At 34.5% G+C, this 27,253-nt stretch overlaps 1 protein-coding gene across 2 annotated transcripts in view; it reads right to left on the reverse strand.

Annotated features, from left to right (window-relative positions):
• LOC128894535 (murinoglobulin-1-like) overlaps positions 1 to 26,148 on the reverse strand; it is a 28,507-nt gene extending 2,359 nt beyond the window's left edge. Inside the window, exons 1-23 of one of the 2 annotated variants that reach the window (XM_054156323.1) lie at positions 25,870 to 26,146; positions 23,589 to 23,758; positions 17,153 to 17,394; positions 16,928 to 17,044; positions 16,491 to 16,657; positions 16,289 to 16,397; positions 15,454 to 15,687; positions 15,011 to 15,253; positions 14,148 to 14,479; positions 12,457 to 12,818; positions 11,309 to 11,466; positions 11,033 to 11,159; positions 10,661 to 10,826; positions 9,871 to 10,099; positions 9,171 to 9,376; positions 8,344 to 8,693; positions 7,687 to 7,931; positions 7,021 to 7,272; positions 4,697 to 5,089; positions 4,337 to 4,565; positions 3,495 to 3,667; positions 1,062 to 1,518; positions 63 to 370 (exon numbers count right to left, since the gene is read on the reverse strand). In XM_054156323.1, the coding sequence (XP_054012298.1) occupies positions 63 to 370; positions 1,062 to 1,518; positions 3,495 to 3,667; positions 4,337 to 4,565; positions 4,697 to 5,089; positions 7,021 to 7,272; positions 7,687 to 7,931; positions 8,344 to 8,693; positions 9,171 to 9,376; positions 9,871 to 10,099; positions 10,661 to 10,826; positions 11,033 to 11,159; positions 11,309 to 11,466; positions 12,457 to 12,818; positions 14,148 to 14,479; positions 15,011 to 15,253; positions 15,454 to 15,687; positions 16,289 to 16,397; positions 16,491 to 16,657; positions 16,928 to 17,044; positions 17,153 to 17,394; positions 23,589 to 23,758; positions 25,870 to 25,952 (5,352 nt within the window). In that variant the 5' untranslated portion in view covers positions 25,953 to 26,146. Of the gene's footprint in view, positions 1 to 8; positions 371 to 1,061; positions 1,519 to 3,494; positions 3,668 to 4,336; positions 4,566 to 4,696; positions 5,090 to 7,020; positions 7,273 to 7,686; positions 7,932 to 8,343; positions 8,694 to 9,170; positions 9,377 to 9,870; positions 10,100 to 10,660; positions 10,827 to 11,032; positions 11,160 to 11,308; positions 11,467 to 12,456; positions 12,819 to 14,147; positions 14,480 to 15,010; positions 15,254 to 15,453; positions 15,688 to 16,288; positions 16,398 to 16,490; positions 16,658 to 16,927; positions 17,045 to 17,152; positions 17,395 to 23,588; positions 23,759 to 25,869 lie in introns of both variants that reach the window. The other variant, XM_054156324.1, reaches the window with a different exon arrangement.
• Positions 26,149 to 27,253: the final 1,105 nt, after the last annotated feature.

Raw genomic sequence — 27,253 nt, forward strand, 5'->3', positions numbered from 1 at the left:
TGCAATACTTCAGAGGAGATACCCTGTATAAATTCAAGAACTGCGCTAATCTATCGACGCACCTGTGACAAATTTTGATTTTCCATTTCAGGCGTCAACGTCGCAACGGTAGCTTCAGTTCTGTAGTCAAAATTATCTGGTTTCACATAAACGGGTACTGGTCCTTCGATCCCTTTCGGAGTTTCCAATTCGTGACTGACGACGACGAAAGAGGGGTTTCCTGGTAATTCCGAACCCTCCGTTTCCTTCGTGAAAATCGTCGAAAGGTTCTCCGCGTTGTCTGACGTTCCAATATTGGAATCAAAATTGGGATTTTGATGGGAGTCTGGTTCGTCAGGTGTCAGACCACTTCCGGATTCTACCTGTGGAGCTAACGGAATATATAAAAGGATATTTAAAAGAACAAGATATTCAAGAAAGAATATTTAATATATAAAGAGATGTATTAGGGATACCAGAAAGTAATGTCGTTTCTGCGAATGCAAATACTTGTTTACTATTTACCAGCTCACCGTGTACCAATCAATTTTTATCGAGCAGGTATTGAAAATTTGCATACTAGATGGCAGAAGGTTATTGATAACGAAGACAATTATATAATTGATTAAAAAGTAAAAACATATTATAAATTTATTTGTTTGAATTTAATGTAAAAGAAACGACATTACTTTCTGGTCCCCCTTGATAGTTATCCCTATTTAACAAAAACTTACGATTGACAGCAAAAAGAATTTTGCAACATTTGAGAATTATGACTAGACTGCGGATCTTTATGCATTTATAGGAAATTTGAATGTCCAAGAAACTACAAAATGCAAACAATATGCAAGAATATAAAAAAGATTGAAAGTAAAGCTCATGTTACAATATTTGCAGAATAAAATAAATTCCTATTCAGGTTAAATTTTTGTAGGCACTTTCGCGAAGATTTTATTTAGCACAAAGATCCGCAGTCTAATTATGACGATACATTTGCTTGGTACTTTTCCATATGTCGAAACGTAAAAAAAATATATGCTTGACACTATCCCCTGCTTTTTGAAATATTCATTTCTACTCACTGTTCGAATGATCAACAACGATGCTATTGTCATTGGTGGTGCGCACGTGTGCCATAGAATCTATCTCATCCTCGTTAATTTTTGGATTCGAGTTCTCCACCAATGGTACGTTGTCAATTTTAGGTCGTACCCCACTGATCGATGCTTCTTCGATTATGTCCCTCATCTTCTCCCTTTTGCTCGTCGCGTCGTCTTGCAGCTTGTTGACCAAGCTTGGCCCTTTCGGCGATACGGATTTTCCATCGACGATTTTATTATTTATCTTCTCGTCGACTCTCTCGTTCGCCTTCTTTTTCGCTGATTTTTCCATCGGCGCGTCGCTTTTTAGATTTTCTTCCTGCAACGACGACTTGTCAGCTGGCAAGGCCGCGAATAATTCCACCCTTGGCATCACGACCGGAGGACGTGGTTCCTCGTTCGGGTCCGCGCTGCTACAAGTCGGGGAGAAATTGTAGCTCTGAAAGGTTTCACGTAATATCAGTTAAAACTGTGCTTTGCGATTTAATAAATAATTTGACTGTTAATCGAGAGCAGCAATAATTTAGGTAGGTGTTGTAGACTGCCTATGTAGCCTGCCTGACTGCCTTGTAGAAATTTCTGATGAAGTGCAAAGGCGACACTGTGTGTAACAGAATGTAAAATTCGGCGCTTTTCAACAATGCGCAGTTAAAATGCTGCGTTCAATAGTGCGGACGTTCAGATCCTAATGACAATTCATGTAAAGTGACTGCTCCGCACTTTAGCGGTGACACGAAGAAGCTAAATAGCGTATCATCCACAAACTGAGACTGTTTAGAAATTTGCCTAGATTTCTGCGGCCTGGAAGTCAAATGCTCGGCGTGGCCAAGCAAGGTCAAGGTGTCAATGAATAAGAATTGTTTTAAAACCCAATACGATGAAAGTGTACTCATAATATTGTCAGAGTTTTAAATTGACGAATTATCTGAAAGTCTGTGAGAGAGCAAGTATGGGTATTGATAATCTAATAATATTAATATAATAAATATTAATAATATTAATAATAAATATTAATATTGTCAACATTATTATATTTTAATAACGTTATTCTATTCCAATAACACAAAATGTACAGGTGCACGACATGTACAAAATTTTCTTTCTCCATCAAGTGAGAAACATGGCCTCATTTCTTGCAATTAGCTCTTTGTCTTTATTTACCAAGATATGGCGAGAAAGAGATTGAGAGGGATTCGATGAAAAAGGGGTCTAATGATAAAGGGAAGCAAACAAGAAATAAACTGAGCCACAGGGAAAGAAGACAGCGAAGAGAGTGCAGAGGAAAGAGAAAGAAACAGACAGTGAGGGATCTACAGAGTAAAAGATCCACAGTCGCAAAGAAAGATCCTGCATTTCAAGAATTAGGACCGTTCAAGTACACGAAAAAATCAAGCCGAGTTGGACTCGGCTCGAAGTCACGAGCCGAGTCGAGTACTTGAAAAAACCGAGTAGCTTGAATCTTTCAAGGCTACTCGAAAGAAAGTAACTTGAATTTTTCAAGCTACCCGAATAGAACCGAGCGGTCCGAAAAAACCAAGCGGCCCGAAAGAACCGGGCAACTCGAATGGTTTCAAGCTTTTCCGAGTACACATGTTAGTCCGCCGCCGCGAAACAATGGTATCATAAAAAGGACGTAGCAAACTAGACCCAAAGAAGGTCGACCATCATTTTCCGTATTTCTTATCGGATCTTAACGGATGTATTACCAATCGATTCCTCATGTTATCCCGATGAAAATGGTACCAGACACGATACAATTCGGATTATTTAGAAGGAAATTATACAGAAAAAATGATTTGCACGCTTTTTGTCTATCTTCGTTAAAAATATTTAGTAGCGTATTTAGTAGCGTTTTCATCAGGGAAATGTAAGGAATCCATCGGCGTCACTCCCGTAATAACACGATTCATATGAAGTGAAATCGGGTGATTACTGAAAGCCATAAACCAAGGGTTGAACCATCCAAAGCGCACGTGTGCCGACTTTAACCCACGACGGACCTCAAAGGGTCCGAGCATTAAAGTGTAAAATGTTCGTCATGATATGTTCACTTTTTGTTGTGTTTGATAAAAGTTAAAGGAATAAATTGCACTGCTGAATTCCTGATGTTATACCGATGAAAATGGTACCAAACACGATATAATATCGATTAATTTTAATTATTCGTGTAATGTAAATTCTACAGACCACGCTGTTACACAGCAGAAAGATCTTTTTCTAATTCTACGCTTGTCTTGTTAATAATTAAAATTAACCAGGCAAGTTGCCTGGCCACGCCAAGCATTTGACTTCCAGGCCGCAGAAATCTAGGCAAATTTCTAAACAGTCTCAGTTTCTGGATGTTACTCTATTTAGCTTCTTCGTGTCGCCGCTAAAGTGCGGAGCAGTCACTTTACATGAATTTCTGATACTTACACTAGATACCGTCAGTTCTTGCTGATAATAGTCATACAGTTTCACGTTCGCTGGCTCGAGACGATCAACGGCGTTCTCTCTTATCACCGTGAACGAAATGCAGGTCTTTCGAGAGGTCAGCTTATCGAAATAAATAGTAACGACGTCGTTGTTCTCCTCGAAACGTTTCACTCCTGTAATTCACGTTTTAATATTTAGTTTCAATTATTACTGTAGAAAATTGTCGATCATTATTCTACAGGGTGTCCCAGCCTAAGTGATACGGAGCTCTAACTCCAAAACTATCGGTCGAATGCAAAATTTCAAATATGGAAATTGCATGGTAAAATGGGGCTCATGTTTGAGCGAGAAGGAATTTTTGTTAACTTAGTTATTTAACGAGATACGATGCTCAAGTTTCGTTTTTCAAATGGAACTACATATTTTTGTTTAGACCATGCGACAGTATTAGGTTGTCCCGAAAGTTTCTTTCGTTTTATTAATAATTAATATATACACAATATTTTATGTTTTATGTTACATTACTAAATTGTGTACGATTCACTTCGCTTCATTACTGTTACAGCATCAATGTCTAAGAAATTAGATTGTCTATTTATATAAACACTGGCACAGAAAATAATTGAATGCAACTCACGAAGGCAACTTTTGGGACAACCTAATACTTTTCCAGACGAATTCACATTAAGCTTTAATGTATTTACCCGATTTTTATTACATAGTTTTATAAAGCTATAACGCTTTAAAGGCATCCCAGAAAATATTTAAAAACAGCTCTGCTAATGCGGCATTCAGAAAACCTTTTATAATGATTCTAAATAGGATGTATAAAATGAATTTACTTGTAGTTGGTGATCCTAATAAGGTGTGCAGGCTCGCTCGGTCCGGAACGTAGCCGCTTATCATTCCAATTTCGAGCAGAGCCATGTTACTTTCTTCGTCTGCCAATTTGTATCGGCCGCAAGCAGTGATCTCTTGCACCGCGCATTCGCATGCCACGGAATGAGCAGCCACGGAAAGCTCGAACGCCTCTGAACCGGTAGCATGAGCGACGTTATATTTAATATTGCTCTAAATTAAAAAAACAGTAAACGTGTGATTTTTATTTCGAAGAAAGAATTCGATACTATTAAAAATACTATTAAAAATTAGTAATAAAAAGTCCCAGGAAAACCCAAGCAAGGGTTTATTATTTATCTCACCTGAACCAACACGCAGCCCTCGCCTTCCGCAAATATTTCCACGATGGTCGGCAAAACGGGCAAACGAATCTGTGTGAGGACCATGCGGTTGTCGTTATGCATCCTGTAAACTTGATCAACTTCCCCAGCGGTCACGAGGACGGACAAATCGGTGGCGTTACTGTTCACAGCCATAGCGTATTTAGTGAGAGCTTCCAAACCAAGGACCGTGTCCTGCGTGGAGGTAAATCCACCGTTAGCGTTCCTCTGCCTCGACATCCAACGCACAGCTTTCAAAGCGTGAACCATATTCTCCTCGCCACCTAGTTCCACCAACGTTAGAACAGCGTATGCTGTCATCTCGATGCTCAGACTCAACGAAGGCTTTGTTTTGTCCTCCCACCAAAGCAGATCCTGCGATTCAAACATCAATTTTAATAGGACCTACTGACTCTTTGCATTGAAGAATAATACGCCATTTAAGAATATTTTGCTTCTTTCATGCCATTCGTAAGCATTTGTTATTATTACACCGCGGAACTTTACGCAAAATAAAATCTGTGTCGAATGTCCCTAACAAAAATGTCCCTTATTCTGCAAATATTATGAACATGAACTTTACTTTCAATCTTTTTTGTATTCTTGAATATTGTTTGCATTTCGTAGGTTCTTGCACATTCAAATTTCCTATAAATGCATAAAGATCCGCAGTGTAGTTATTATTCTTAAGTGTCTTCGGGAGAAATGGAGACGCTCTTCAGAAACAAGTTCATAAAATATTGCAAGTGGACGCTATTCACACGCGCGGTAGTAGAAGTAATTATTGGAGAATAGAAAGTATGAAATTAGATTCACAATTGTTCTTGAACAAACACCTTTTTCATAAATAATATTAACCACTGATACTGGTATCATTGTGTAAATACGACTATTGCTGCCTAGAAGAGGTAAATAATTTACTAACAAAGTTATTTTTCTCTTCTAGGTAGAGCATTTCTAGGCGATACAAAAATATGGTCATAGAAGAGTAAAGTTAAACAGAGTTCTTTTTACAAGTCCTCAAAGACGTTAAAGAATCATTAGGTATGCACATGATACTGACACTACGCACATGAACCACTGATACTGGTACCATTTTGTAAATAAAAATGTTGCTGCCTAGTAGAGGTAAATAATTTACTAACAAAGTTATTTTTCTCTTCTAGGTAGAGCATTTCTAGGCGATACAAAAATATGGTCATAGAAGAATAAAGTTGAACAGAGTTCCTTTTACAAGTTTTCAAAGACGTTAAAGAATCATCAGGTACGCACATGATCGATTACGACTTGTCTGGCGTCTGTCCATTACTCTCTGTTTCTACTTGCGTCTGGTATTCGCAATCGTTCATGTTATTACGACATACTGCACTGAAGATCAGGCTGTTGCAATTTAGAGATAGATTTCAAATGCATGTGATTTCATGTTTCATTGATTTTAATATGTAATCATGTACAAATAAATTGCTATAATCTTTAGTCGGGAAAAAATTCCAGTACAAAGGGTTGAAGCACCAACGCAAGTAGAAATAGCGAGTAATGGGCAGACACATCAAACAAATCGTGTTCAATAAAATGTTTCATTGATTTTTACATGTAATCATGTACAAATAAATTACTATAGTCTTTAGTCGGGAAAAAATTCTAGTACAAAGGGTTGAAGCACCAACGCAAGTAGAAGTAGCGAGCAATGGACAGACACATCAAGCAAGTCGTGTTCAATAGCACACATAGTACCTTATGCATCATGAAAATCAATTTTTTTGAAAATAATGCTCCATATGAACAAATGGTATCGCACATTTGGGATGAATAATCGTATTATTTTTTATATTACCAGTTACCTTAGTATGTCAGTTATATTAAACTGCATATTATTAAAATTGATTTCATATTATTATGTCATCAGTTGTATTCAGTTTTATATTATTAAAGTTAAGTTCTATATGAACAAATGGTATCGCACATTTAGGATGAATAATCGTATTATCTTTTATATTACCAGTTACCTTAGTATGCCAGTTATATTAAACTGCATATTATCAAAATTGATTTCATATTATTGTGTCATCAGTTGTATTCAGTTTTATATTATTAAAGTTGAGTTCTGTGTTATTATTAAGTCACCACTTATTTTAACTTCTATGTTATCTAAATATTTGTATCAACATAAAGGTAGACTTTATTGTTAAGTTAAGGTTATAAATTCTAGCCTAGGAATCAATCGACTGAATCTTTTTTGTCCACACTTTACAACTTCTGTTTTCATTATTTCCAACTATCTCGATGTATAACTTATCCATACGTACATTGTGATGCGTGGCACGATCCATGAGTAACTTCATGCTGGCGTTGGCTTTGGGGTGTTCCAGCAAGGCTAACGCGTAAGTGGAGAGAACTGCAGTGTAAGGGCCATCGTTGTTGTTAATCATTCCTTTTTCTAGGCAGAACAAGGCATTGCTGATAAGAGTTGCTGACAAGGGAACCCCAGATTCGAACAGAGAGATCAGAATGTACGCTGTTAGAGCCGATGACGAACTGTCATACTCTTGGAGACCACCCTGCGATACAAACATTAATTTTTTTAAACACTATTATTAATGGGCAGCCTGGAGTCATAATGTGACTGAAAATTTGGTATATTTTAACTTATTTTTTTAACCACCAAACGGATCAAAGCTTCTCGTTTTATTTGTAATCACTCATATACTTTCTAAATTACGAAAGATATCGAGAAATAATTCAAATAAAATTTGTAGTTCTTGAAAAATTCCTTTCGTGAACATATTTTCCAATATTTATTCATACAAGATTTTTCAAAATATACTTCAAACTGTATATGTTTATGTGTTCTTTGAACTTTCAAGATTAAATAGTTTCTTGGGTAAGAATTTACAAAGATTCTTGTTTTTTTTTAGGGATCAGGGTAATCGTACCCCTTAAGTATAGGAATAAAAGTTTGCAATTTGACAAACCTTCATCTCTTTGTGGAAAACTCTGCCTACTACGGGGAAGCAGCCATTTTCGAGTTGCTTCTTCACGATCCACTTGACAGACAATTTCAATTCACGCTCGTCTATATGAATCAGGCTTCTGGCTTGAGAGAATGATTTCAATACAAACGCGGTCAACCATATAGAGCTTCCATCCCCTAAGCTGTCCGGTCCAAACGCGGAATAGGAGCCATCCGGATGTCTATAATTCAGCTCTCTCTGGTACCCTTTGTTTAACACAAGAAATTACGCAACAATAATTACACCAATGGAACTGTTTACGAGTACAATAAATAAACACCAAAACTCTGCTGTTTCAAATTCCAGCTTAAAGTTTACAAAATTAGAGAATATTATTGTAAAGCAAAAAACCATGGTAGAGAAATAAATTGTGTATATTAAATTGCAAATCTTTGCATAAAGCAACAATTTTAATAATTTAATTGGATTAGCGAAATTATATTTGTGTACGTGTATTCGACGTTAAAAATTTGTCAAGTAATTGAATATTTAACGAAGATGACTAAAACATAAGGCTAGCAAGTGACATAGGAGTCGACACGTTCAAATGAGTCAAAAAATGATTACATTTTAATTTAGCATTTCCAATCTTTTTCCACCAAAAATGCACGAACGTACCTTTCTCCATGTTTTTAATAGCTGTCGCTCGAAGGGCAGGATTCTCGATTCCAGCAGCGTCTAAATATCTAATCACGTGAATATTTGGTACAAGGAGTATCATGTTTTGTTCACCACAGCCCATTGGCAGCTGCACAAGTTTGTTCAAATTTTCAAGCGCCGGACCCAAAATGTCTCCGATTAAATTCACGTATGCTCTGCCACTGTCAGACACCACGTCTTCGGGTAATATCAAATCCCACACGATCGTGGAATCGTCGCTGAAATCCTTCGGGCAAATGAACGAAGATTTCGTCGTCTCCATGGGGAAACCCTCTGGCTGTATGAGAATCGGCTTCACGATAATGTCCCTTGAAAACAAGAATTAATATAGCACAGTAAGGAACAGACTGTGGAAGTTCATGCACGATAAATATGTAACATGCATATGCAAAATATGCACGAAAAATTTGAACAAAAAAAGTAGTATAAGTAATATATTAGTATGTTACAGAATATTCTCTATGTACACATATATGAAATATTTGCATATTTTGTATATTTATGTTTAAAAACATACGCACTAATTATATTGCACCATTAAATTTCGAAAAAATGCTCGTAATTTATTGTCACGCGAATTATACTACACCAGAATAATTGTGAAAAACGTATTTTTACAGTACTCTAATTTCAAAACAAATTTCTGTCTAGGTCCAATTCTTTTAATTATTTCCTATAAAAATATTAATTTGCATAAACTTCCGCAGTCTAGTAATGAATAAAAAAGCGTTGTTTCAATGACACCACGCTTCGACAGAATCGTGAGATTGCTTAGTCTTAATTACCGTGTAAATATCAAGGTGTCGGGACCGCAAGGTTCGGCGTAATCAGGATCTATAGAAGCAGACACTGTTATGTTAACTTCCCCGATAACACGTGGCCTGAGGATGAATTCGTGAACAACGCTGCCTCGCGGTTTCACACAGAACGAAGCCTTCGGATGCGACAGATGCAAATCGAGTCCTGGAGCATCTTCTAATTTTATTGCTACCTGTGTATCAAAGAAGTTTCGTGTTAAAGTAACATCCTTTCGTCGAATTGATGAAGGATTTTCAAACAGGAGCTTCTAGATTTGTTGGTAACTTGGAAAGGACAATTTAAAAGAAATGAAATTAAATGAAAAAAAAAATACCACGGTAAATGTTTGATTACGTAGTCTGCAATAATAATAAATAATATCTAGACTGCGGATCTTTATGCAAAATAAAATCTTTGCGAACGTGTCTAGAAAAATTGAACCTAAATAGGAATTTCTTTTATTCTGCAAATATTGTAACATGAACTTTACTTTCAATCTTTTTTATATTCTTGCATATTGTTCGCATTTTGTAGGTTCTTGTACATTCAAATTTTCTATAAATGCGTAAAGATTCGCAGTCTAATAATATCTAATCCTAGTAGAAATTTTCAAGAATATTTGTCTGGAAAACAACGTGTTAAAAACTCCTCTTTTGATACCCTTCATGTTTAATAAATACATCTTACAGGTAATTTGTGTTGCATGTAATTGTAGAGGGAAACTTTCATACGCAACATCTCTCCACGTTTCACGCTGTATGGTAGGCTGTAGTCGAGAAAGAACGGCTGGAACGCTGTTATGGTTGTCGGGGGCGCAATACCAAGGCCGTGGATCGGTGAAATGCAGGTAGTGTAGCCAACCCAATCGGTGATTGTGTGTGGAAGGGTGAGATCTATCGTCACTTTACCTTCTTCCCTGTAAAAGAAATTTCAGTGCACCATTACTTCACGTTCGTATGAAATACATTTTTGTAAGTATTGAACAAAAACTAACTAACAGTATCAACAAATTAATAGTCAACGAGTACTCATTATACATATGAGTATGCTTTTGTAACTAAAGGGAGGAGAAATATAATTAGTTCCATATTACAGTTATTGTTTTCAAAGTTGTGGTAAAAGCATCGTTGACCCTTTGACTACGAAGGGCGTGTACATATATTCGTCCATAATCAACATGTACAATTAAGAAGTTTTAAGTTTCTAATCATTGTAACGTCAAGTAGTTACACGACAGTTTTATTTTCGAAGAATAATTAATTCTTACTCGGTTGGTGTTAATTCCCACCAACCGTTACAGTAATTGTTTTCAAAGTTGTAGTAAAAGCATAGTTAACCCTTTGACTACGAATGGTATATTCGTCCATAGTCAATATATACGATATATCGGAATTTTGAAGAATTTTTAAATTTCTAACCATTGTAACATCAAGCAGTTACGCGACAGTTTTATGTTCGAAGAATAATTAATTCTCACTCGGTTGGTATTAACTCCCACAACCATGTTTCAGGAAAATAGGATCTCAGGGTGGTCGTTTGATCGGGCAATTGGTCGACGTATCCTACTTCAGGGCTCATCTCTGCAGCGGAAACGGCGAAATTGATTAACGGAAAGGCAGTTGGCTGCATCGCTTTCAGCATGTCTGTAAGTGCAATGAAATGTTTATGGCACTTCCGATACAGGAAACTGAGCTGTGAAAATTCCAAATCTTTTATTCGATTTATATTTTAATGTGCGAGCTACATATGAAATACATTGTCTGTTAAACGTATAGTGGTCTAATTAAACTTGAATTTCTTAATGATATTTAAAAATTATTATCGATAAACCAAATCAGCAATTATTTACCGGGTTCGTCCATGTCTTCTCGCATCATCTGTACCTTGAACCACGGCGACACTGAGCGTTCCCTGAAGAACAGCGGACAAGGTCGCGTTTCTATTATCAAATCGCTCATTACAACCACACCGAAATCCTGCGCAAAGGAAAAATTATGTAATTTAATTACGTTGTATTCCAATTCTATAGTAATTCAATTGTCTTAAAATAAATGATCTCTGTCCCCGATGATATTCTGTCCCCCACTTTAAGCAATCTTCTGCATAAAATTTAGATGTATCTTACGTCGAAAGCTTGTATAGCATCCACATAGTTAACGCCAGCGTTGTACGTGATCAAGTTCCTTCTTCGTCTTCCCACGATCCAACTGAACGGTGATTTTAGCGGAAGAAGCGGCAGATGATCGATTTCTTCCATCGATTCTTCCGCTGCTGCTGCTGTTGCTATAAATTCAGACTCGAAGTTTAGATACATTGTACTATTACATCATAATTTATGATTCATAAGTAATAAGTAAACTGCGGAAGTTTATGCAAATCCATATTTTTATAGGAAATAATTAAAAGAATGGGACCTAGACAGAAATTTGTTTTGAAATTAGACTAAAAACATATGCAATAATATTATTGTATATAATAATATATTGCATATAATATATTGCATATGTTTTTAAAAATGTAAAAGAACTTTAGAAAAGAATGTAGGATTTTCTACAGTATCGAAAACTTTCTAATATTTTAAATAAAACGAGGGCGTTCAAGGACCAATAAGTGTGCCGGAACAACGTTGGTCCAAAATTTAAATACGCACCGATTACTTCGTGTGACGTAGATCGATCGTTCTCCGCGTATAAATTAATTTTGACAGACAAACGCCACCGACTAAAACCATCAACTTTGGAGAAAATGCTCGTAATTTATTGTCACGCGAATTATAATACACCAGAATAATTGTGAAAAGTATTTTATATATGTGTACATAGCGAATATTCTGTAACATACTAATATATTAATTATTATACTACATTTTATTCAAATTTTTCGTACATATTTTGCATATTTATCGTGCATAAACTTCTGCAGTCTAATAATTAGAATCGTGCCGAAGAAAGGCTTGAAACTATTTATTTGAACTTAAATAAATCATACACAGAAAAGACAATTCAGCCTTCTCAGATGTTTTTAACACGATACTCCTCGAGGCATTTGAGACTTGAGAAACAAGGAAAATTTAACGATTTAAAATTCAGTTATTCCATTGAACGAAGTTTAGATACATTGTACCATTACATCATAATTTAACGATTTAAAATTTAGTTATTCAGTTGAACGAACCTCACGACTAGTAAACAAAATTGTTACACATTTCATTCGTTATATGTATATTAGATATGTATATTAGAGACTATCTCGAATCAAATAGTAGTAACATACGTTTGCAGTTGGCCCAGGACCAGATTGGATGGGTTTCTGGCGTCGGATGGAACCTTTTCAGTTGGTCGAAGGTTTGGCTGGCGTCGACGAGGTTGGGTTTCGATCCAGCCAAGAAGAGGGTCGACTTGTCGACGGCGGAAATCCCGCAAAGAGACCATGGAGCGGCTTCCACGTGGTATTGAGTGGTCCCTCCTGGCGTTTGAACGTCCGTGTGCCATGCACTCTTCACCTTGTTCTCGAAACAATGGCCAACCTCGATTGTGTACGTGGTGGCAACGATCTCCCCGTCGGGTCGCACGTAATAAAGCAGCAGCTCCGATACTGGAGCCATGCTTGGTGTAACTTTTACGCTTAACGGGAACCTAATTCGATGGAACAATGGATGCATATTTTTATATGGGGGAACTAAACTAGTAGAGAATGGTATGGAGGTCTGGATCTGAGAGCAGCATTTAGTCTTAATTATTTCAACCTCACTTTGTAATTTAAAACAACAGGCGTAGTCACTTTTGACCTGTGCTACGGTTTAGATAAGAAAAGGATGTTACAAAAATATATCGTAAGGCAATAACGTGAGTACGAACAAAAATATATATATATGTCGAATTGAGTAACTCCTTTTCGAAGCCGGTTAAAAAGAGAAGAGATACGAAGTTTTCGCAAAGCCATAACGCAGTGATAGGTAAACATAAATGAAGTCAGTAGTCAATTTGCTTGTTCATATTTTTAGTGAACGTTGTTATTAGGTCTAAGGCTACGGTTACTGTGAATGCGAATTCGGACGAAAATGTGTTCGGACGAGTTCTGACGAATTCGTTCAAATAAACAAACGTCTGTTTTTCAATGATAGTGTTTACGCTAGTAACGACACCGATGTCAGAATTAATTGAGCGTTCAAACGAGTTTGATTTTTTCGTCCGACCTGCGTCTATTTTGGGTGCTTTTTTTGCGTTGAAATTCGAGTGATAAATAAATGGATAATAAATGGACGATAAATTGATAAGTCTTGTGTACGAGAACAGGTGTTTGTGGGATATGAGAGACAAAAATTATCATAACAGAGATATTTCTCGGCAAACGTGGGAGAAAGTTGCTACAGAACTCAACACTAGCACAATTAAATACAATTTTTTATTTTTTTTTTATTTTTTTCATTTTTTTTCACTCATGAAATGAAAATATTGAATCTTCTGACAATGGTCATCTCTAGAAGCAAAGTTATTTAATTTATCTATAACTACGTGAAAATGAAATATATCATATAGGCGAATATAGTATACTTATACATAAATTAAATCATTTTTCTTTACTTCTGAAAACGACCAGTGATTGAAGATGTTACTGTCGCCAATGAACAACTTGGGTCATCATTGTATATCCACGTTGCTTGCAAGATTTAATATCAAAGCTTATAAATAGACTGCGGATCTTTATGCAAAATAAAATCTTCGCGAGCATGCATACAAAAATTGAACCTAAATAGGAATTTATTATTAACATGAACTTTACTTTCAATTTTTTTTATATATTCTTGCATATTGTTTGGATTATGTAGATTCTTGCACATTCAAATTTCCTATAAATGCATAAACATCCGCAGTCTACGTATAAAGAAGAATTTAAATAAGTGATTGTAGAGGTGGTAAGTGAATTCATAAAATTTTCTAAGTAAATGAATTTATAAAGTATACCTGTGGACGTCGGAGCCTTGGTCGGTTTTGTTGGTAGGCGATTCGACGGCGCCTAACAGATTATGAAATTCTGAATAATTCAATATGGTGTCTCGGCTGGGCTTGTGCTTCACATGGCCGTATATCAACAGATCGCCCTTCGAGTTGATGGAGTAATGGAAAGAAATGGACTCGTTGGGTTTGGTGTGAGAAGGAACCGTGTACATTACGTTGAAGGAGTACTTCTCCCCGCATTCGATTGGTTGATAGCCTCGTGCCACTGCTAAGTAACTGTCGGATGGAGAGTACCAAGGGTTTACGTCGATATGTGCCGAAGGTTGATCCATGAACACCTAGTAGAGTTTAAGGTAATAAAAATCATTTTATTCGATTGTAATCAGCGAAAATAACGTGGTATTTAACAGAAGCATTATATGAAGAACCATGATTAATTATTAACAGATTTAGACGACACAAAAGGATAAGCTGCATTACATGTATTGCTGAATGTTGCTTGTTTTAGTATCATAGTAACGTGGTATTTAACAGAAGCATTATATGAAAAACCATTATTAATTATTAACAGGTTTGAACAACATGAAAGGACAAGCTGTATTACATGTCCTGCTGAATGTTACTTGTTTCAGTATCATTTGTTTATTATTTTAATAAATGGTTGAAATTGAGTGAAGCTTTCTTATAACAAGAGTGTTATATTATTAGGAAAAATATATTGACTTGTTAAGTTATGATTTGTTGCTCTCAAAAAGTGGCAGTGATGACAATGAAAAATTAAAATATATATAACTACCTGAATTAACGGAACTGTTAAAAAATTAGCAAAATACGGAAGTTAAATAATTGTTTAATTATGTAGCACTTACCCTCCAGCGTTTGTCAGGCGAATAGTATTTCGTCGGGTAGTCAACACCAGTTGCGACGAAGCTCAATAGAACGATATTTTTATGCGGTGGTGGTACGATAAAATCAACGAAACCGTCTGCAGACGATGTGAAATTGCGACATTCCACCACAACGCGAACCATTTCATCTTTTCCGCGTACTTTTAGGCAGAGCTGAATTTTTTCATTGGGGGCTGGGGTATCGTCATGGCGCAACACTCGTAACTGTTGAATGAGAACAATAAAAGAAACAAGACTGGTGTTTAGTGATGAATCCAGTGACATAGTTGAAAATGTTTTGAACTTTGTTTAGGAAAATTCAGAATGTACATTGTTCTTAAATCTAGTAATATGAAGATTCAATTAATAATTTAATAAATATGTTCCTAGAGAACAATGTAGAAAAAAAAACAAGATAGATTTACCTTTCCGTGATAAGGCAAGCCCAGTTTGAAGTATTTAGGCGTGTGAGAGACGAATTCCAGTTTCAAAGCCTGATGCATCACCATTGTCCGACTAATCGTTGTTTCTACTACGCCTGTCCCAGCTTCCGTGAAATTCGCTATGAGAACGATATTGTTAGGCGCCACTTTCCAACGAGCTAAGCCGAGAGCTGCTCCAGAAAGAACGTACTCTGTGCATCCGTTCCTCGTGTCCAACTGAAACATTTATTCATCCATTAAGAAGATTTTCCTTAATTTATATTCAATAATATACAACTTAACAAAGGGATTTTGCTAAGCACGAACGATGTACTTATAACTTCAAGTCTTTATTATAAGTAGACTGCGGAAGTTTATGCACGATAGATATGTAACATGCACATGCAAAATATGCATTAAAAAGTATCCAAAATATGCACGAAAAATTTGAACAAAATGTAGTATAATAAGTAACATATTAGTATGTTACAGAATATTCGCTATGTACACATATACGAAATATTTGCATATTTTCCATATTTATGTTTAAAAACATATGCAATAATATATTGCACCATTACATTTGGAAAAAATGCTCGTAATTTATTGTCACGCGAATTATAATACACCAGAATAATTGTGAAAAATGTGTTTTTACAGTAATCTAATTTCAAAACAAATTTCTGTCTAGGTCCAATTCTTTTAATTATTTCCTATAAAAATATGCATTTGCATAAACTTCCGCAGTCTAATTATAAGTTTTAAATTCCTGATATTTTGACTTTCAGTGCTAGATATAAAGACAAGGGTTTCAAGCTGGTAAAACTAAATTATTTACTTCGGTCTCGTAATGTATTTCCGGTAGATTGAGCTTTCTTCTCCAACTTGGTGTTTGAGGGGTAGACTTCAAGAACAGAGTGCCTTTAACAGGCTTGCCGTAACTGTACCTGTAATATTATTTATTAAGTAATTCATAACTGAATGATTCATCACGGTATGAGGTACCAAGCGTCGAACCAACGCGTTCAAAATGCAATTACTTGGCGCAGATGTTCCAAGTCACATCCTCCGCATCAGCAAGGATATATCCTGGCGAACTAATCGTCAGTTGGAATCTCGGTAGAACGTATTTTTTCACTTCGAACATGGTTGTGTGAACCAGCTGGGGATGCGACCTCTTCTTCTCTACTTTTATTTTCCAAGTACCCTGTCGAACGCAAACAAACACTCTATATTTATTAATAAATGTTATTGAACGAGATTTATGCACAAATTCGCAAAATGGCAACTTGAACCACGCTAATTTTACGTAGACTACGTCATACTTCAATTTCCCTAACATCGATCTCTGAAATTTTGCTGATCGGTTCAGCGCGGAATTTATTATTTAATAGTTCTGACAACTCGATTCTTCCTGTTTTTAATTTGTTAACACGAACACGTGTTGTTTTGAATAGACACGATTTAAAAATGTTACCAAGCTTGGTTCTGGCGACAGAGGAAACAGCAACTGCGCCATGCCAGTCTCAGTGCTCACGTTCGTCCATTGCGCCACCCTTACTTCTGAAGGATTTTCGATCCACACTTTTGGAATCTGAAAAAAAAAACGATTGAACGAATCAATAACGTTCTAACAGAACGTCAATAATATTGACGGAATGAATTGCAATATTTAATAACGATTCGAATTAAATTAAATTACCTCTTTCTTCCACGGCTTCAAGTCGTGCTTGAGCATCAGAACTCTGATATTAACATCCTGGCCTGGTTTATAAACTGGCTTGTCAGTTTCCACGAACGTGATCAAAGAATCGTGCTCGATGTATACTTCTTTCTCTGACTCGACCACGTAATCGCGATGTTTGTCGAAATTCATCTTCAATCGAAGCCTTGCGTTCGAATACTTCGTCGATGGCACGATTAATTCTAAACATGTTTCTATACCTGTTGCGAAACAGTTTTAAGGTCGTAATGAAACAATTGTAAAGTTATATCGTAGAATTATTTAATTTGTATATAAATATAAATCGTAGGTTTCCTTCGAATTTTGGGTTTGTTTGAAGATTTTAGATCCTAATACATTTTCAGAATTTCTGTTTTGTTACTCTAAGACAAATATATTGATATAAGGTCGTAATGAAACAATCGTAAAGTTATATTATAGAACTATTTAATTTGTATATAAATATAAATCGTAGGTTTCCTTCGAATTTTGGGTTTGTTTAAAGATTTTAAATCCTAATACATTTTCAGAATTTCTGTTTTGTTACTCTAAGACAAATATATAGTGATATAATTACTTGATTATATTAACTACCGCATTATTAATAAAGTGTTTTATATACATGGAAGAATAGTTATTGTCTCGAAATTAGTTTCAGTGTTCAGTATATCACGTTGAAATAACAATCTTCCCTTTTGCATTGTATCGACATAACTGCCTGCACGCAAAAGGATGTCCTTAATCGATAAATTGCTACCAAGAAGACTGTCCAATCGTACATCGATTTAGCTAATTGTTGTTCCTACAATTGCGTACGAATTAGGTGACTGTGAAGACCGCATTGTCTATCCTAGAGTGCTCCATAAAACAAAAGGAACTGCTCAAATGAAATGGTGATAATATTGAAAGATAAATTAATTTAAGTTCTTTAGACTCACAAATTAATTGTATTTATAAAAGAATTAGTCTTCTTGTTCTTACTCTTATTGTAGTACACTTTATACAAAAATTGCTTAATCTTCGTCTTCTTTTCAATATATAATCTCTATACAAAAACATTTCCAAAAGTACTCTCAATAAGTCATAAAAAGAATTAAATCCTAAACAGAAAAGCTAACTAAACTTTTTCTATATCTTTTCGTCTCCAGTTATTTTAAATCCACCATCAAACTTTCTATCTTGCAATTTTCTTTTCACTATTTTCAGTTTCAATCACATTCTATTTATGTTACACCACCTTTTCGTCCTCTGCTAATTTTTTCTTTTTTGCTTTTCAATTAATCTGTACTCAGTAGATTGTCTAATTCTATTTATGCTATACCACCTTTTCATTCTCTGTTCATTTTTTTTTTGCTTTTCAAGTAATCTGTACTCAGTAGATTGTCTAATTCTATTTATGTTATAGCACCTTTTCATTCTCTGCTCATTTTTCTTTTTTTGCTTTTCAATTAATTTGTATTCAGTAGATTGTCTTCCAATTTCATTTTCTAATATCGTTTTCTTTTTAACTGCCCCTAGCAATATTAAACGTTACGCGTCGAATTGTATCGGGACGTAGACACCGACGAATGTTCCTTTAGACGCATATTAAAAGTAAACGATATCATTTTGCAATTTGCAGGCTGCGCACGCCGTCAAAGACTATCGCATTTACCGCATCACGAACTCTTCTACCCACCCCAAGATGTGCGTGCATTAGTGACACATCAGATACATTTGTTCGGCGAAGTCGGACCTTGATCGAGTTAAACGGCCAATGTTCGTTGTTCACCCCGTGCATAACAATGTAAATGGGTTTCCCATGTATTCCAGCGATTGCTTATTTCCCCTCCAGAGAGGGAGTCGGCCAATTCAGTTCCCCCACAGGAAGCGACGACAATTTCAATTTACGATTTGTTTAAAGAGCCCGACGCGAGACGAAAAGACCGACGCGACGGGAGAAATGAATAAAAAAGAAAAGAAGTGAAAAGCAAATTTTTCATAGCAATTTCTAGCAAGTGAAAGAATGAAAGTATACGTCACTTTTTTTTTGTGTTCCTTTTCGACTAGTATTACTTAGCATTTATCGATGGATATTACTCAGACGTACAGTGGGTGCAGAAAGTATTCGTACACCGATCGATTTCCAAAGAAACTGTGTAAAATTGTAATTTATTAACTTATTTTTGATGAACAATGACATTCTACATATTCGCGGAAGTCTCTGAAAGAGATAGATTACAAAAAAAAAAATAGCTATTTATGTAAGTTGCGAAATTAACAAGAAAAAAACAGTTAATCGATAGAAATGTTGAAGCAATAAGTATTCGGACAACTGTTTAAAAGTACTTTACTGGGATGTTTTACTAATTCGTACGGAGCAATAAACTAATGTGTTTACGTTACAAACTCTACTGTAAATGGTTCGGTCATAAGAATCGCACAAATACTTATTGCTTCTATACTTTTACCCACTTTTCGCATTTTTTCGTTAATTTCACAAATTATATTAACTAGTAATTGTTGTTTGGACTCTATCTATTGTAGAGATTTCCGAGAATATGTAAAATATCATTGATTATAAAAAAAGAAGCTAAGAAACTACAATTTGACGCAAAAGTTTTTTGGGTAATTGATCGGTGTACGAATACATTCTACACCCACTGTATTTGTCAGTGCAAGCACCTCTTGGGCGTTTAAGGTGGAAACGGTAGATGAACATCCACTTTGGGGTGGTTTTTACATATACAATGTGTACACGTTATTTTCTTTTCTAGTTTTAAGTGGCGATAAAAGCTTGGACATCAAAACACACGTATTTTTTATATCTTTCTTTATTCTGTACCTCCCTTAGCTCGAAATTGACCGAATCTTTTATAATTATGATTAGTTTGAATTATTTCTAAATAAATTTCGAATAGTCACAGTTAAACATTCTCCGAGAATGATCAAAGACAAATCAGTGATGTTAACGTAGGACTTGTGATGCTATTGACACATGTACAATGTTTCTTATTTCGTAGTTTAATAATCTGTATTCAGACAATCAATGTATATTTCTTAGGGGATGTTCTAATCTAGCACGCTAAATAAAAACGTTCCTTCTTCCCTAAAAAAAATTGTGAGTTTACAATTCAAAATTGTATGGTTTTTTATATAATATAATATGTCGAAAAAGAATGTTAAAATGAAATGTAAAAAGTGATTTGAACAACATTTTTGTAGTCACTAATTGTTTCGAAATTTCGAAATGCCTAACCTACCTCACAAATCACCTGTGCAATGAACTTTCACCACATGTGTGTATTGACCTGCACACGGTTACATTTCAGCTCCTACACTTTCACAATTTTTCGAACACTGTTTTAATAATTTAAGAAGATATTTTTAATCCATAAAACTTCAAATAAAAGTAAACAACAAATAATAGGGCAAGTCAATTATTATTTGAATTTTCTTAATGATAAAAATCAGATTTTTGTCTCAAAAAATAAACAATCATGAATAGACATCTGAATGATGTGCAGATCATTACGTATCATTGATAAAATTCTTATCTAAATGAAAATGTCGAATAACGAAGTAAATCAAATATTGTATTTCTTACTCGTAGATTAAAAGGTAGAGTTTGGTTTATAGAATCCAACATATAAATCAATGAACAAAAATTGATTCGTTTTATCAATTAAACGTCACGGATAAACTATGTTCTGCATATTTCTTCATAATCAGATATATAAGATTAAATATTTTGCAGTTTTGCGCATTTGCAATTTTAAACACACGTGCGTTCTCATAATCACTCTCGTACCTCTCGTCATTAACGCGACTCGTGTTGCAGCATCAGAATTCGATAACGTAAAATTTTATTATTCTTCGAATCGTGAAAAATATTACGCAATGCAGAGTTGCGAGAATGAAAAATACGTCAACTAATTCCAATATGGGGTTCCCGGCATTAATTCTTCGGATGGCTTTACAAAGTTTTCCGCATTAATTATCATCTGTTTTACTCTTTGCGTCATTGCCCTATCCTGATAGTGACAAATGACAACTACAGTGAGTAATCAAATTATCGTGATCACTTTGTAACTATCATTTATTCGAAATCTGAAGAACAATCTCTATAATTCAAAATTGGTGTTTTCTTTCTCCTTATGTGTGTGCATCAGCCCATCGTTGTAAAGACCAAAGAATTTGCAACTAAGAACATTTAATTTATTTTACTTCTGTTGCGAAACATCTCGTGTTTGATTTAAAGTATTATTTTTATTCTCCACACAAAACGTTCACGTTAAACTTCATTCATTAAGTATACCTGTACACCGACGATAATTAGACACTGGAATTATTAAATTTCAAGTATATTTGTTTGGAAAAATATTAGCTTACAAATAATAGTTAAAGTGTTAAATAGTTCTGTAAATACTTTTTAAATACTTCTGCTGCGAAACATCTCATGTTTGATTTAAAGTATTATTTTTATTCTCCACACAAAACGTTTACGTTAAACTTCATTCATTAAGTATACCTGTACACCGACGATAATTAGACACTGGAATTATTAAATTTCAAGTATATTTGTTTGGAAAAATGTTAGCTTACAAATAATAGTTAGAGTGTTAAATAACTCAACTTTTTTTTACTTATAAGGGCGCCCTCATCACATTGCGTCCAGGGACTCGTGCCCCTGGATTACCACGGCCCTGTATGCATATTATTGGTGGGAACTTCTTATCAGAGCGATACCGAAGAAATAAGACTGAAAGGACATGCGTTCGTTATATACATAACAAGAGGCCAAAGGTCTGGATTCAATCGTGAAGGATAGAGAGCTGTTGTGATAACAATTAAATTTCGTTATATATAAATATTAATAAAAACATTAATAATTTTTCTCATCGAATTTAGGAGCGATGATGTATCCGGAACTCAACGATAACATGCAATGTGAATTCACCTAATTTCGACTCCGACCTATCTACATTTTTCATTTATTTCATTAGTACGATTATTGATAGTTTGATAAAAGAATTATATTTGGTGATTTTGGTAAACAATATAGTTACTTTAAATTTATTAGTATCGAGAACACTCTAATCATTATTTTCGATGTGACAACGCAACAAAATCGCAAACAGATAACTGACTCAGTTTACTTTCAGGATTCTTATTCGCAATCGGCGGATGACACGCTGCGATTAAAATAATCGCACGTTTATTTGTAAATTAATTTTGCAACATTCTGTTGTTTTTCTATACCTGCCATAGTAACGTTCATATGAAACATGTATATTTTAAAATTAGATAGTCTAATTTGAGCCTAATGAAAATAAATCTATTTGTTCTTGGAATATGTACAAATCAGTGGGCAATATTTGAAGGAGACGGTATTAATAGTATTTGAGTAAAAAATTAGTCAAGAAGTATCTTTTTCAGTGTCGCAACGAATGACTGTAGAAGAATGACGGTTCAAAAACGCGTAAACTTAGGAAATTTGAAACATGGAAACTATGTTCTTCAGAGTGTTTAAATTTGAATCCACGAATATAAACACTTCGAAGTGTGTATTGTAAAATCTGGATCAATTGGAAAATGGCGTCGCATCAGGGTTTTCTCAAAACAGCTCATTTTCAAATCAACCACTACATAATCTCAGAAACAACTGATTCAATTGATTTCAAATTTTCAAAAAATATTCTTCTTTTGTTTATTTATCACACATTTGTTAAACATAGCGTGAGATTTATTTAATATTTTAATGTACACTACATAATCTCAGAAACAACTGATTGAATTGATTTCAAATTTTCAAAAAATATTCTTCTTTTGTTTATTTATCACACATTTGTTAAATATAGCGTGAGATTTATTCAATATTTTAATGTACACTACATACTCCCAGAAACAACTGATTCTATTGATTTCAAATTTTCAAAAAATATTCTTCTTTTGTTTATTTATCACACATTTGTTAAACATAGCGTGAGATTTATTCAATATTTTAATGTACACTACATACTCCCAGAAACAACTGATTCTATTGATTTCAAATTTTCAAAAAATATTCTTCTTTTGTTTATTTATCATACATTTGTTAAATACAACGTGAGATTTATTCAATATTTAAATGTACTCAATAGTTGATGCAATGGCTGTCATTCATATAAACATACTCTGAGAATCCACATTGAGCAGGACGATACAACGTGATTCTCTAATATTTTTCAATATAAAATTTACATAATATATTTAAAAGTGTAAACATTCGTGTATTCAAATTTGATCCGACTACGTTACATAATATCCATGTGAATAATTCCTGAAGATTGGCTTGCTTGAGGGTCGGTCAGGGTAGTTATACGCCTCAATGAAGTCGATGACCCTATTTAGGATAATCTTTTTTGCAGCGTATGCGTAATAGCGCGGCGTTTACCTGTCTTTATGACAGAGCTGGTGCTAGCCAATACTTCCTCTTCCTGTACCGATGACGGAGACAACAACTCGAGGAGAACGTGTGCTGGTGGTTCCAAATTGTGCAGAGACACGCATCCGCTTTCGGTTTCGCCGGCTAAAAGCCGCTTTGGCGCAGTAAACACGTAACCCCTGTAAACAATTTCAAGTCAAAACAGATCGACAATAACAATTCGATCGTCATGATATTAAAAATCGCATGTCAGTTGCGCTAGTTTTAATTAATTCATTTATTTCACGAATTTATTAAATTTTTATAAAACCGAAAATAAAATTTCAATCGATAATAAGATAAATAATAACTATGATGGATAAAAGCAGAGAAATTTAACTTAATATATGAGTTATAGGTAGAAATGAGTTATGCTAGAATAGAGAAACAAATTTTGTTTATTTATTATAATATGTTCTTTCTTTTTTTGTAATAAAATATTGTTCAATCTATCATAAGAATTATCCGTATTGGTTTGGATTATTTACAAATCGTCAAATTAAAGAAGCAACTCATATTGATTTTTAATAAAACGTAAGCATAAAAATTATATTTTATTAAAACAGTGTGAAAAGGTGAGGTTCAACGAATAAGGCCGTTTTAATACACAACACCGTTCAATTATCGTCGTTAATGTTAACATAGTACTACATCTTTTAATAATGCAAGTCATAACTGGTTATTTAAACAGAGAAATTTCATATCGTCATTGTAAATGAAATATTAAGCACTTTCAATCACTTTCTTCTTAGCTTAGAAAATGAACGTTAAACTTTAACATTCATGCTACAAGTTTATATTATACGGTAAAAAGACATGTCATATTTTATTATCTTGAATATGATGAGGTTGTAGTAAACAAATGTTCAATATTTTGTTGTGAAATGTTACAATTTGAACTACCACCGAATATTTGCGTCATTAATTATTTTATTTAAATCTTTTACTGTATACAAGCTGCAAACTCTTAATGCAGACCTAGATAAAAATTTACAATATCAAATAAAAAATAATCATCTTTTTATTTGTCACTAATACTATAAACATCACGGTTTGAATTATACAAATAAATATTCCACCATGGTTGTATTAACTATTCAATGGTTGTATTCGTGATCTGTATTATTCGAATAAAATTTTATCCAGCTCTGATTAAAATAAGGTGTCATCAACGAAGTGCTAATGCCTTTTTGTCAGTTAAAACTCGTAGTCTTCTACATAATGCTCCTGCTCTTAATCATTTATCTTCAAGAACAAAGATACTCCACGTATGGATCTGGTCGTATAAAGACCAACTACTTTTGATTCTCTTTTTAAATAATCGACTCCATATTCCATTCGAAGCCACATAATAAATGAAAGCTATTACGAACGTTCAACTGCCTCCTGTGATATGCGTATCAACGAAATATCACAGTGTGCGTTGTGTACTCATTTTATAATTCGCGAACAACATTTTCATTCAATAAAGTTACTTAATAAATTGGAGTTCTTTGTTCCTATCTGTCGGTCATTCATAAAGTGTAACGAGAGGTTTTAGTTGGGCTTCCTGGAACAATATTTTCGTTTACTAAGTTTTTTATCGAGAGCTAACATTTATATTACAATGTTTGTTCCTCGTCAATCCTTATCAGAAAGAAAGTTTCTGTATTAGGAAGATACTCTGGCTGTAAATAAATATCAGATACGAATGCAAAGTTTTTATCTCTATTTTTTCATTACTAGCTCTATTCTCCTTTTTATTACCTTAATTACGTAATTTGCATGCTACTGGAATTCCAACAAAAATTTTTGTATGTGTTGTATACACACGAAGAACCGTGCGTTATTAACCGAAACGTCAACGTATAAATGAACATTATTTTTGTTTATTGTTTGGTCTAAAAATAAATTTTATTACAAGATAATATTTATCGCGATTACAAATGATTAAATCAAGTGTTTACGTTAATATTCAACCATATTACGTGTACATTTCAACAGTAAACAGTTGATTCAATTTGAAATCGAGTCTGTTTACGAAACGTTTCGGGCTCAAGTTGGGATACTTTTCAATAAACAGTTGTATACCACGGATCTCGAAAAATTGCCAAATTGCAAGGGGTAAAAGAAAAAAAAAGGGGGAAAATTATTTGTATAAAAGTGAATAATAAGAGAATGAAAAATCGAATTCTCAATTATTTGAATAAAAATTCTATCCATCTCCGAGTCGACCCATATCGATGTTTAATTAAGCACAGATGTCATTTACCGATTAACAGTCGCACCGGTTCCATAGGAATGAAAAAGCGCCACTGAACAAACAAGCAGCACCAAAAACACCGGTCTATCCATGGTTAATTCACACTGTAACCGGCGATTTATTTCAGAAGAACTTGACGCGCGGACATGCTTAGCGTAACTGTTCGTATGATCGCTTCAACTGCCGATTAAACGTTGAATATCGTTTCCTGTGCAACAAGAACGTTGTGAATGTTTAAGAACCAGCCGATATACGCGTTGCTGTACGCTGCGCGTCGACTGAAAGCACGATATTCGTTCCGTGCCTCTTATTAACCCTCTGAATCTGTCAAGAGAAGGGTAAACGCGTTTCACTGATACAGATTAGAACGTAATGCGCGCCAAACAATTTTTCTCCTATTTCGCGTGATCGACCTTTGAAGCATCCACGTACGAAGAACAGATTAGAATTTGTCCAAAGAAGGAAAAAAACAATAAGAAATTCTCCGTACATGAACTTTAAATAGTATCTTTCGTAAACTATTGTCAAAGTGCGATCTATACGTAAACAATAAGAAACTGGACATAATTTGACAATTTCTATTTTTCCATGGCGATGGAAGAAATATTCGTGTTCTATTTTAGATACATATATATTTATATATTTATATATTTACATATATATATTGGCTCGTAACACTTAAACTATTGAACCGATTGGAAAATAATGTAGAAAGCAATTGTTGGAAATTCGATTATCTTTAAAATGACGTCTTGCGCGATCCAATCGGACGTTTCCAACTCGAGATATGGCCTAAAATGTGAACGCATGTCAGAAAAAAATCGAAAACAAAAAATTAAAAAATTCGTATAAAAAAAACCTGTCCATAGAAAAATTTTTTCTTGCGATTTTCGAGACTAGTAGGCCAAAATACATAAGAAAAGAATTGTGGCATTGAATGTACATTTTTTTTTTTATTTTGTAAACTAGTGTTATACTTGTTTCTCATACGTGACACGTATTTATAAATTGGGAGATTTAAATCGATGAAATTTCATTGTATTTCAAGCAAACAGAGATGTCATTCGTTAAAGGAGAATCAATCAGCGAGGTGAAGGAAAACAGATTAGAGTTTTACGGAGAAATTCTCCGTACATGAATTTCAAATAGCATCTCTCGTAAACAGTGCTCTACAGGTAGATTATTATACTTGTTTCTCATACGTGACACGTATTTATAAATTGGGAGGTTCAAATCGATGAGATTTCATTGTAGATAATTTCCAATATAAAAAATGAATCCAATCGTAATTTGGCTCCGATAGAATTTATCGTTGGTAGTAAACTTTCCAGTGATAGTTCTGGAAACTTAATGATATCTTAATAAAACTGCAATAAAAATGTGGTTTCGATTT

This window comes from Hylaeus anthracinus, unplaced genomic scaffold (genome assembly GCF_026225885.1).
Source record: "Hylaeus anthracinus isolate JK02 unplaced genomic scaffold, UHH_iyHylAnth1.0_haploid 4, whole genome shotgun sequence".
NCBI classification, from domain to species: domain Eukaryota; kingdom Metazoa; phylum Arthropoda; class Insecta; order Hymenoptera; family Colletidae; genus Hylaeus; species Hylaeus anthracinus.